General features: G+C 36.2%; 1 protein-coding gene across 1 annotated transcript in view; it reads left to right on the top strand.

Moving 5' to 3' along the window:
- LOC148938651 (uncharacterized) overlaps positions 1–12,502 on the top strand; it is a 54,167-nt gene extending 41,665 nt beyond the window's left edge. The window contains exons 2-3 of the mRNA XM_089107637.1: positions 10,490–10,548; positions 12,369–12,502. Of these exons, the coding sequence (XP_088963763.1) occupies positions 10,490–10,548; positions 12,369–12,502 (193 nt within the window). The remainder of the gene's footprint in view (positions 1–10,489; positions 10,549–12,368) is intronic.
- Positions 12,503–13,387: the final 885 nt, after the last annotated feature.

Raw genomic sequence — 13,387 nt, 5'->3', positions numbered from 1 at the left:
CTAGGTAGTTGACACTCTGAATAAATATATTCATTTTAGCATAATTGCCTATTTAATAATGGTACATTTATCATTTTTTCTGATTTTGTTGGTTTGCTCAAGAATATAGCTTGTCTTTATCAAACTTAGCCATAGAAAGTTAAAACTCTGCATAAATATATTCATTTTAGCCAACCTGTGTATGTTATAAAAGAACATTTAAAGTTTTTCGTCTTATTGTTTGTGTTTTCGTAAGAAAATAGAATGTCCTTAGAACACTTAGACATAGATAGTAGAAAATCTGAATAAATATAGTATAATATGCATAAGTGATTATGTTAGAGTTTAAACATTATAAATTATCTTAATAGTTTGTGTGATTTATGACGAAAATATAAGGTATATAGAAATCTTATTAATGTATATTAGAAAATCTTAATAAATATATAAATTTTTAGTATAATTGACACTGTAATAACTGAAAATTTAACATTTTTTCTGAGTTTTTTTTATGTGGCAAGAAAATAGCTTGTCTTTATTAAACTTAGACATCGCTAGTTTAAAATCTGCATAAATATATTAATTAAATACAAATAGAGTTTTTTGAAAATTAAAAATTTACAATTTAATAGGGTTAGTATGTTTTGTAGATCTTATATTGCTTGTCTATATAAAACTTGGACATATTTAGTTGAAACTATGCATAAATATCTACAAGGTTTCCGTTTGTATTATTGAATCGATGACCAATTAAAATAATACTTCTTTTTGTGTTTGTTGTATAAATAATATTGATTGTATTTATATCACTTAGTCATATAGAGTTTAAAATCTTTTAGTTTATCGTATTTTTGAGAATTAGGTATATTTTACTAAAGCAAAATATAAAATAATACTTCTGATTTTGTGTGTTTTCTCATTAAAATAGTTTGTCTTTAGCAAACTTAGCCATAGGTAGTTGAAACTCTTCATAAATATCTTCATTTTTAGTCTCACATGTATGTTATTAATTTTTCAATCTCACACAGAAAAATTTAGAATTGAAATTTAAATTTATTTATGTATTTGTGAAATAAATAACTGAAGTGGCAGCTTTTTGTTTTCTCTGGAGAAATTAAAATTGAATTGTGTTATTTGATAAAGTTCAGAAGATAACTTGATATCTCCTTGACACAATTGAAAAAATTTTTTATTTAACTAGAACATTTAATCTTCAGTGAAAATATTCCCTAGTGTTATATTAATGTTTCTATCTTCAACCGAAAAATTTATTATTGAACTTTATATGTCTTTTTCTATGTGAGATAGTTAAATGAAGTGGTAGATGTTTTTTTTATCTGGAGAAATTAGAATTTAATAGTCTTCTGTGTTAAAATTTGGAAGAGAACTTGATATTTTTTTCTCTTCGTTTAGAAAATTTTATATTGAACTAGAACTTTTTATCCTCCGGGAAAATATTCACAAGTCTGGTATTACTATTTCTATCTAACACCTAATAATTTATAAATGAAATTTAAATTTATTTATGTCTTTGTGAAATATAGAACTGACGTGGTCGAGTTTTGTTTTCTCTGGAGAAATTAGAATTGAAGTGTGTTCTTTGGTAAAGTGCAGAAGAGAACTTGAACTTTTCTTCACTTCGTTGAGAAAATTTTAAATTGACCTAGAACTTTTTATAGTCCGTGAAAATAATCAAAAGTAAGGTATTACTTTTCCTATCTCCCACCTAAAGATTTGAATTAAACTGTAAATTTCTATTTGTCATTTTTAAATACAGAATTGAAGTGGAAAGATTTTTTTTTTCTTTGGAGAAATTCAAATTGAAAGTGTTTTCCTTGGTAAAGTTCAGAAGAGAACTTGAACTTTTCTTCACTTCGTTGATAAAATTTTAAATTGAACTAGAACTTTTTTATCTTACATTAAAATATTCACAAGAATGATATTACTTTTTCTATCTTCCACCTAAATATTTAGAATTGAACTTTAAATTCCTTTTTGTAATTGTTAAATAAGAAACTGAAGAGGAATATTTTTATTGTCACTGGTTAAATTAGAAATGATGTTTGTTCTTTTTTAAAATTCCGAAGAGAACTTGAGGTATTATTCACTTCCTTGAGAAAATTTTAAATTGAACTAAAACTTTTTATCTTCCTTGTAAATATTCACCAGTACGTTATTACTTTTTCCATCTTCCATCGAAAAATTTATACTCGAACTTTATATTTGTTATTGGGGAAATTAGAATTGAATTGTGTTCTTTGGTAAAATTCAGATTAGAACTCGAATATTCACGATAAAATTATACCTTGTAATCTAGTAGAATAAAACATTTGAAAAATATTTTAAATTTTTTATTAACTGAGAAAAAAAATCTTACATAAAGGGGAAATTTTTATATTATTTTTGGGAAAAAAGATTTTTTCAATAAATTGTTGATGTTACGTGAGAAAATTATGTCTAGATGTTGTACTTTTCTTCTTACGGGAAAATATTTGGAACAGAACTTTAATTTTTTTCATCTCTTTGTGAAAGGTCGGAATTGAATTTAAGAAGATTTAGAATCCAACTCAGAAAAGCCTGAAATAGCAAACTACACATCCCAAGTCATAGTTTTCCGACACTACACATCTATGAAAGACTAAGAAATCATGTTATGAAAGGTCGGACGTAGCAAATTACACATCCTAAAATATTTGTTTCAGACATCATTCACCTATGAAATACTAGAAAACCTTAGTTCAGAAAAGCCTGAACTAGCAAACTACACACCCCAAATCATATTGTTCTTAAAACACAAACCTATGAAAGGCTAAGAAACCTAGCTCAGACAAGTCGAAAATAGCAAACTACACATCCCAAATCATAGGTTTCAGACACTACACACCTATGAAAGACTAAGAAATCCAACTCAGAAAAGTCCGAAATAGGAAATTACACATCCCAAATCATAAGTTTCAGACAGCATTCACCTACGAAATACTAAGAAACCTTAGCTCAGAAAAGTCTGAAATAGCCAACTATTCATCCCAGACCCGAAGTTTCAGAGAACAAACACCTATGAGTTACAAAGAATACTAGCTCTGAAAAGTCCAAAGAGAAAACTATACCTCCCAATTCATAATTTTCTGAAAGGACACACATATGATAGGCTAAGAAATCTAGCTCAGAAAAGTCGAAAATAGCAAATTAACCATCCCAAATCATAGGTTTCAGACAACACTCACCTATGAACGGCTAAGAAATCCAGCTCAGAAAAGTCAAAAAATAGCAACCCACACACCCCAAATCATAGGTTTCAGACACCACACACCTACGAAAGACTAAGAAATCCGGTTATGAAAAGTCGGAAATAGCAACTTACATATCCCAAATCCTAGGTTTCAGACAACACTCACCTATGAACGGCTAAGAAACCTAGCTCAGAAAAGTCAAAAATAGCAAACTAGTCATCACAAACTATAGGTTTCAGACAACAAACACCTATGAAAGGCTAAGAAATCCAGCTCAGAAAAGTCAAAAGTAGCAATCCACCCACCCCAAATCATAGGTTTCATACAACACACGCCTATGAAAGACTAAGAAATCCATCTCAGATAAGTCATTAATAGCAAACTACATATCCCAAATCATCGGTTTCAGTCAACACACACCAACGAAAGACTAAGAAACCTAGCTCAGAAAAGTCAAAAATAGCAAACTATTCATCCCAAACTATTGCTTTCAGACAAAATTCACCTACGAAATACTAGAAAACCTTAGCTCAGAAAAGCCTGAAATAGCAAACTATACATCCCAAATCATAATTTTCTGACAACGCATACCTATGAAAGTCTAAGAAATCCAGCTCAGAAAAGTCGAAAATAGCAAACTACACATCCCAAATCATAGGTTTCAGACACCACACACCTATGAAAGACTAAGAAATCCAGCTAAAAAAAGTCCAAAAAGCAAACTACATATCCCAAATCATAAGTTTCACTCAACACACACCAACGAAAGGCTAAGAAACCTAGCTCATAAAAGCCTGAAATAGCAAACTACTCATCCCAAAGTATTGGTTTCAGTCAACACACACCTACGAATGGCTAAGAAATCCTGCTCAGAAAAGCCTGAAGTAGCAAACTACACATCCCAAATCATAGGTTTCATACAACTCACATCACCGAAAGACGGGTGCTGGGGGTGAGCCTTTGTGGGTCGGGGCGTCCTTGGAGGGCGGGTGGTCCTTGGGGTGCGGGGGGGGACGTTGGGGGACGGGGGGTGGGGCTTGGGGGTCGGGGGTTGGCTTGTGGGGGTCGGGGTGGGCCTTTGGGTGTCTGGGGGACATTTGGGGACCGGTGGAGGGCCTTTGGGGCGCCGGTGGCCCTTTGGGAGCTTGGGGGGCCTTTGAGCGTCCGGGGGGGCCCTTTGAGGACCAGAGGAGGGCCTTTGAGGGTCTGAGGAGGGCGTTTGGGGGATTGGGGCTCTATGGGAGCTTGGGGGACGTTTGAGTACCGGGGGCTTCCTTGGGGGTGGGGGGGGGGCATCGGAACCCTTGGGGGTTGGGGTAGAGGACCTCACAACACTGTTCAAATGGAACTTGTGTATTATAACGACCACACTCAAAACCTCTTCTAAAACCCTTTCTAAAATCAACGTCTCTAACTGTTTCGCCGAAATAGTTCCATAAAATGGATAAAACCGTTTCGCCCAAATAATCCCTAAACGTAATTTCAGCGTGTTCCTTTTGTTTGGCATCTCTGCGCTAACGCATTTCAAATTTCTAGGAAACCCTTTCCTACGTTAATCTCTTCATCTCATAAATTTTCCTAGCTAAACTATTAGGGTTTCGTTAGAATATCAATTTATCTCTCCGACTTAAAGCTCCGTGAAGCCGTATTTAAAAATAGAATTTCTATCTCTTTAGACTCCCGCATAATTCCAAGATAACAAGTGATGTTAATTATGATTCCTGACACTAAAGATCAATGAAGCCCTATTTAAAAATAGAATATTAATTTTTCTCTCTGTCCTAAAGAATGTTTATCCCTCAGACCTAAGATTAAAGAAGCCTTAATGTTTCATAATTCCCCACATCGTGAATCAATAATTTCCCCTAGCAATTATGTAAATCAAGTTCACAGATGCTATTTCTCAGGTTAAGCTAACCAAACAACAATGAAGCCATGTTTGTTTCTTAATTCCCCCCTTCTTCAGACCTAAGATTAAAGAAGCCTTAATGTTTCCTAATTCTCCCCTTCGTGAATCAATAATTTCCCCTAGCGATTATGTAAATCAAGTTCACAGGTGCTATGCTCGTGACAGGACCACGTGGTTTATGGTTTTCCATGTGAGAAAATTCCTGTTTTTCCAAGTGAGAAAATTCCTGTTTTTTCATTCTCACTGAGAAAACCATATAACAGACATGAATTGCTGTTGACATCCATAAATGTGACAATGTTCCTGTTTTTCAAATTCTCACTGACAAAAACCATTAAACATCCATGAAAAACATCAAATAAATCGACCGACACACATAACCATCCATGAATTATGTAAAAAAAGTTATAGGTGGCAGCAGGGGTGTCGTCCCGGAGTAGCACCTCCCCTTTCTACTCATATGCCCATAATCAGGGGCAAATAACCAGCATTTTTACTGAGGGGAGAGGGGTAATAGGGGTCCATATCTGGATATTCAAGGGACATGGGATGTATAATAATTTTTTCTCCACATTATTGGGGGATCAACTGCCCCACACCCAATTAATAACGGATTGAAAATTCTATCAAATTGGTTTAATAAGTATACCATTGGAATCGCCATAGTAAAAAAAAACCTTAGTTGGAGAATTACAGTGCCCCACGCTGAACAAAAAGAAATTGAAAAATACTGAGCACACTGAAGCAAGGGTACAGCATGACCATAGTATGCAAACATTTGACGCTCCCGAGTGACCGACCGACAGAGATACCAAGGGGGTACCAACAGTTAATAAAAGCTAAATAAACTAGAATAAAAAAGAATAAAATAGAATGAAAATCCCTTGAAAGAAAAAAGACGAAAGATTTTACATACATTTCAGGACTCGGAATTCTTCATTTCTCCAAAAAATTTGACCATTGGCATATAATAGTTTTTTCTTAGCATCGAACTTTTTGAACAATAAAATATAGTACATCTTGTACATCTGAAGTCAATCTACATTGCAACGTTGCATTTGCTCCTTGTTGAACAGTTCTGTTTAGAAAATGAACTGAGTCTTCAGTTATCGACTTCAGAATTCCTGCAATAATGGAGAGGTTACTCTGCGTTTATTCAATATATTATGAAAGGATTTAGTGATTTTAGTCAGTTATGTAATTTTTTTCAGTTATTTTAGTCGTTTTGGTAATTTTAGTTGGTTATTTTAGTCATTTTAGTTAGTAATTTTAGTTGGTTATTTTAGTAATTTTAGTCAGTTAATTTAGTCATTTTAGTCAGTTATTTTAGTCATTTAATTCAGTTATTTTAGTCATTTTAGTCAGTTATTTCAGTCATTTTAGTAATTTTAGTCTATTATTTTATTCAGTTATTTCAGTCAGTTATTATAGCCATTTTAGTCAGTTAGTAATTTTAGTCAGTTATTTTAAGTCATTTTAGTCATTTATTTTAATCACTTAAGTCAGTTATTTTAGTCATTTTAGTAATTTTAGTCGGTTATTTTAGTCATTTAAGTCAGTTATTTTAGTCATTTTAGTCAAATATTTTAGTCATTTTTGTCAGTTATTTTAGTTATTTTAATCACTTAAGTCAGTTAGTTTAGTCATTTTAGTCAGTTATTTTAGTCATTTTAGTCAGTTATTTTGGCTTCAACTACATTCCCAATTTTATATTACCCATTCAAGCTTCCATTAAAAAAAATATATAATAAAAAAAGCTAAAATAAAATAAATACAATTTGAACCATTCTTCCCTTACAATAACCTCAACAAACAGTAAATTATATGCTTAAACAACACAATACTTATTTAGAAAGAAGGGTTTAAAAATTCTAACAAATTACCCATAAACTTTAAATTTCTAAATAAAATTCATACTTTACGTGATTGCCTTAAAAAAAAAAAAAAAATTGATTTATTAAAGTTATAAATTAAAACCATTTACATTTTTTCAGTAAAGTGCAAATTATGTTTTGGCCTTGGAAAGGCATAGGGGTTTTAAGCCCAACTCATCTTAATTTCTGCTCATATTGAGTTTGACTCGGTTATTTATTGTAATTTCTGTTCGTTTTGGGTTTCGTTTATTTATCGATGCTGATTTGTGGTAGTTTCACGCTTGGTAGATTATTTGATTTTATTTATGCTCATTTTTGGTTTAATGGAGTTCTATACTTTTCTTTGAAAAATTTATTTTGTGGAAAATATTTTTAATTAATTCAATTAAGATTAACCTAACTTCACTTCTTGAGTTTTAGCGGTAAAATGCACAAGTACCTGTGTAACTTACAGCCCTTTCCCAAGGGACTAAGAAGGGTTACTACATCACCAAAAGCATATTGTGCCCACTTTCTATTTACTTAGGCAGCGCTATTGACCTGCCTATGATATGTTGTTTCCAAGCTTCTGTTCCTTAGAATTTCGGTTACTATTGGCACAGATCATTTTTTGCTTGGACCTTGTTACCTTGAACTGTTCGATTTAATTCTTTCGTCCATTTGCAACTCCCCAACTGTTTTCCATTCTGGAAAGCTTGCCTCCTTTTAATTTTAAGAAAAAAGATCAAATTCAAATTTTGCGCTCCTGTACCAGGAGAAATAAACAACACTTGTCAAAGCATAGAGCGAAGTGGACTAAAAGCGTTATTTTTTACCATGGCACTTCGTATGGAAGAAGTTAGCATTGAAACTATGGAAGGGGCCAATTCGAGTGGATATTGAAAATTCTTGTACCAGTTTTGAGATTTAAAAGTGATTGGAGGGCAGCCACCCTCCTTCTTACACCCCTTTCTCCCAAAGGCATCCAGTAAAAATTTTTAGAAAGCTATTTTGTTGAACTTGGATAAAAAGTCCAATAGCTGTGCCTCTGCGGATTATATGACCCCGGCAGCCCCACAGAAAAGTACTACAAGTTTTGAAATTTGCCCATTGTTTACTTATAGTATTAGTTAATGTGAGGGTGGCCACATTTGTTGATTTTTGGTCAAGGGTATTAAGGTGAAAACTTCCGGTAATGGTGAACTAATTCAAAGCACAATACTGTCTTTGCAGATTGTCAATAGAACGTATATCAGGAACGGATTAAGCTATTAAGTTAAAACCTTTAGGGTGTGATGTAGGGAACGTTTAATTCGCTAAAAGGTAATATGCACACGCTACTGCTACTACTAGTACTACTGCTACCACTACTATTATTACTACTACAAATACTCCGTCTACTATTACTTCTACTACAATTACTACAAAGAGTATGGAACCACTACTGAAACGTCTCTTGCACCTGCTAAATACCAGAATGTAATTTGCACTTTACAAATAAATTGTGTTACTAATAATTCTCCTGATATAGTAGAATCAATTTTCTTTAGAAAAATGTAGGGGATGTTAGTAGAAGTGACCCTAAAGGTCCCATGTGGCACCCCTGCTGCCATCTACAATTTAGTTTAATACTGACAGGGCTCCATATATGGGCATGGAATCCCTAGGGAGAATGATTGCGTAATCGGTCAATGACCTGTTTGTCCAAGGTCGATTTATTTGATGTTTCTATGTGTAATAACTCCGGAACGAAGGTTGCACATGCGCATTGAATTCTAACGGGAAACAATGTTATTGATCTAGGACTCGAGGGGGAAGTGAATTTCCGAGAACTTGATTGCATAATCGATCGTGAGTGTCATGGTGTCCAGAAATAGTATTTGTTGTTGTTGCTCTCGCCAAATGCTATGAGTTTCCCGGAAACAGTTAGATCATGTGTCGTGAATCAATAATTCCCCTTAGAAACAACAAATTAATTCCCATTTCTTGACAGATCAATCAATCAATGACATCATCTGTCAGACTTTTAAAATTTTCGCCTGGAAACGATTCTCCAGGAATAGATCCAAGTCATTAATGTCTTTGCCTCGGAAACAACTCTTTTGGTCGAACTCCAAAGGATATTAATAACCAAAGGCCATGGAAACAATTCTCCAAGAAACATCTTAGCGATGAGTTATTTTAGCGCGGGAATCAGGTTTCTTATTAATTTGAAATGCATTAGCGCAGAGATGCCAAAAACAAAAGGAACACACTGAAATTACGTTTAGGGATTATTTGGGCGAAACTGTTTTAGACAGGTTATGGAACTATTTCGGCGAAACAGATAGAGACATTTTAAAAGATGATTTTAGGAAAGATTTTAGAAGAGAATTTAAAGGTGAAACTCTGTGGTCGTTATAATACACAAGTTTCATTTGAACAGTGTTATGAGGTCCTCTAACCCAACCCCAAAGGGTTCCAATCCTCCTACCCCAACCCCAAAGGAAGCCCCCGGTCCTCAAAGGCCCCCAAGCTCCCAAAGGGCCACCTGCGCCCCCAAAGGCCCAACCAGACCCCCAAAGGCCATCCCCGGGCCCCCCAAAGGCCTATCGAGCTCTCAAAGGACCAACGGGGTCCCAAAGGCCCTCCACCGGTCCCCAAATGCCCCCCAGGCCCACAACTGCCCCCCCCCCGAACCCCCAAAGGCCCTCCCTGTGCCCCAAAGGCCCTCCCTGTGCCCCAAAGGCCCTCCCTTTGCCCCAAAGGCCCTCCCCCAGCCCCCAAAGGCCCCCCGGACCAGAGAAGCGCCGCCGGAATGCGCCGTGGGCCAGGAAAGCGCCGCAGGGTGCGCCGCAGATGATGCGCTGGGGGTCAGGAAAGCGCCGCATGGGGATGCGCCGCAGGGGATGCGCCGCAGGGATGCGCCGCAGGGGATGCGCCGCAGGGATGCGCCGCAGGGATGCGCCGCAGGGATGCGCCGCAGGAATACGCCGCAGGGGTGCGTCGCAGGGATGCGCCGCAGGGATGCGCTGCAGGGATGCGCCGCAAAAAAGTAAACTAAAAAGTAAAAATTTCGAAATGTTATCCCCGAAACGCCCTCCTCAGACCCCATAAAGACCCTCCCCTGGTCCTCAAAGGTCCCCCGGGCTCCCAAAGGGCCAACCGGCCCCAAGGGTCCCCCAAACACCCTCCCCGGGCCCCCCCAAAGAGTCCCCGCGCCATTTTTTTTTAATATTTTTTTTATTGCTTTATTATATCTTTTTCTGAACAAGTTCCATTCATAATGTCATTCCTAAACCCATTTTCCAACCTCAAAGAGTCCCCTCCCCAATTCGTAAATACTATCTTTAATTTTTTAAAATGGTATTTTTTAACTTTTTACATATCTTGAAATGACATGAAATATGCTTACGGCTCTACCAATCGTACTCTGTGTTTGTTCATGGACACAACGCGGCTTTTCCACTGGTACGCTATGGCAGGTTATCAACACTACCGAGTTTATTGCATGCATTAAATCAGTATTTTTTACACAGTGGAAGAATCAACACACTATTCACATCTGTAAAAAGTGATGATGAATTATTCGACGAAAGTATGTGCACATGAAAAAATCATTGTCGTGTTGAACGCTGACAAGGAGAAATACCTGAACTATGAAACGAGTGCAAGTGGAGATCTTATTGGCAATGTATGCATACGTTGTCATGACAGTGAGGAGTTAAATTCCTTTGGTGTATCCCAAGAATTTCCATCATGCAAGTGGTGGATATGCGAGAGTAACATTACCAGAGAAATTAGTAGTCAAAGAGAATGCCAACTTAAAAATAATAGTTGATGAAGAGGGACAGCTTCTAGCTAATGGTTCTGGTAGTATGTTAGCCATTGATAGAACTTATCACAATTCTTCCGGTGTTAGGATTCGAATGAAAGCAAAAGGAAAAAGAAGACATGTATACAGCTGCATCTACATCATAAATCATATCATGTCAATGTGCAAAAACTGCTATCTATGTAAAAATAATGTGACAATAGATAGTGAAATCGCAGGCAGAATAAAAAGGACATTAGCAGACAATATCATCAATGAATATAAAGATGAATTGACGGAAAGTGAAGCGCAAGTGTACTAATAATGTATAATAATGTATTTAACATATTTTTATATCAATATTCTACATGTCCTTATTACATTAAAAATATCTTATGCGTTATTTTGTTAAGTGTTCACTACTTTTAGGGTATGCTAGAACGTCAAACGTTCAGAATATCTATTAAAAAGGTCAGAGATGTAAGAAAAATAATTTTAGAGATAATGATACTACTAGCAGGCTCAGAAGATATCTTTTCTATCTTAGAAGATAGAAAAGTTCAAGTTCTCATCTGAATTTTACCAAAGAACACAATTCAATTCTAATTTCTCCAGAGAAAATAAGAAGCTTACACTTCAGTTTTAAGTTCGCCAAGACATAAGAAATTTAAAGTTCACTTCTAAATTTTTCCGTAGAAGATAGGAAAAGTTATACTACGTATGATAGTGATTATTTTCCATGGAGATAAAAAATTTCACTTTAATTCAAAATTTTCTTAAATTCAATTCCAACCTTTCTCAAAGAGTCAAATTTAAAGTTCTATTACACATATTTTCCCGGAACAAGAAAAGTACAAAGAAATAAATAATTTATATTTAAATTCTAAATTTTTAAGTAGAATATAGTAAAAGTTATACTATTATTGTGATTATTTTCTATTAAGATAAAAAATTTCACTTTAATTCTAAATTTTCTAAAATTCAATTCTGACCATTCTCAAAGAGATGAAAAAATTTAAAGTTCTGTTCCTAATATTTCCCCGGAAGAAGAAAAGTTCAACTTCTATTCTGAATTTTCTCAATGAAAATGAAATAAGTTATTGATAAAGTCTTTTTTCCCAGAATAATATAAAATTTTCCACTTCAATTCAGATTTTTCTTAAATAGATGAAAAAATTTAAAATTTTGTTCCAAATTTTTCTTAAAAAATAGAAAGGATCAAGTTCTAATCTGAATTTTACCAGAGAACACGAGTCAGATCTAATTATTCCAGAGGAAATAAAAAGCTTCCACGTCAGCGTTAAATTCACCCAAAAATTAAAAAATTTAAAGATCAGTTCTAAATTTTTCCATAGAAAATAGGAATAGTTATACTTTGAATGTGATTTTTTTCTATGAAGATAAAAAGTTTCAATTTAATTCTAACTTTTCTTAAATTCAGTTCCGACATTTCTCAAAGAGATGAAAAAATTTAAAGTTTTGTTCAATATCTTGTCTCGGAAGAAGAAAAGTTCAACTTCTATTCTGAATTTTCTCATTTAAAATGAAATAAGTTATTGATCAATTCTATTTCCACAAAATAATATAAAAATTTTCCATTTCAGTTCATATTTTTCTCGAAGAGATTAAAAACATTAAAGACTATACCAAATTTTTCATTGAAGAGATGCGATTATATGGTCTCTTCAGATTATTCACAAAACACCCAAGACAAGAACAGGGCCTCCAGCGGAGTTAAAAAAGCTTCAACTTCAGTTTTATGTTCACCAATACATAAAAAATTTAAAGTTCTGTTCAATATTTTTCTGTAGACATCGTGAAAAGATATGGAAGGTTAGCTGCGGCGCATCCCTGCGGCGCATCCCTGCGGCGCATCCCTGCGGCGCATCCCTGCGGCGCATCCCTGCAGCGCATCCCTACGGCGCATCCCCACGCGGCGCATCCCCCATGCGGCGCTTTCCTGACCCCCGGCGCATCCCTGCGGCGCATCCTGCGGCGCTTTCCTGGCCCACGGCGCATCCCGGCGGCGCTTCTCTGGTCCGGGGGGCCTTTGTGGGCAGGGGGAGGGCCTTTGGGGCACAGGGAGGGCCTTTGGGGCACAGGGAGGGCTTTTGGGGCACAGGGAGGGCCTTTGGGGCACAGGGAGGGCCTTTGGGGGTGCGGGGGGCAGTTGGGGCCTGGGGGGCATTTGGGGACCGGTGGAGGGCCTTTGGGACCCCGTTGGTCCTTTGAGAGCTCGATGGGCCTTTGGGGGGCCCGGGGATGGCCTTTGAGGGTCTGGGTGGGCCTTGGGGGGCGCCGGTGGCCCCTTGGGAGCGGGGGGGCCCTTTGAGGACCGGGGGCTTCCTTCGGGGTTGGGGTAGGAGGATTGGAACCCTTTGGGGTTGGGTTAGAGGATCTCACAACACTGTTCAAATGAAACTTGTGTATTATAACGACCACAGAGTTTCACCATTAAATTCTCTTCTAAAACCTTTCCTAAAATCATCTTTTAAAATGTCTCTAACTGTTTCGCCGAAATAGTTCCATAACCTGTCTAAAACGGTTACGCCCAAATAATCCCTAAACGTAATTTCAGTGTGTTCCTTTTGTTTTTGGCATCTCTGCGCTAATGCATTTCAAA

The sequence above is a fragment of the Artemia sp. Qi Xiang Cuo genome, unplaced genomic scaffold, assembly GCF_049724085.1.
Source record: "Artemia sp. Qi Xiang Cuo unplaced genomic scaffold, ASM4972408v1 HiC_scaffold_3059, whole genome shotgun sequence".
Lineage (NCBI taxonomy): Eukaryota > Metazoa > Arthropoda > Branchiopoda > Anostraca > Artemiidae > Artemia > Artemia sp. Qi Xiang Cuo.
The sequence above is the reverse complement of the archived record's forward strand: the minus strand, read 5'-3'. Positions and strand labels throughout refer to the sequence as shown.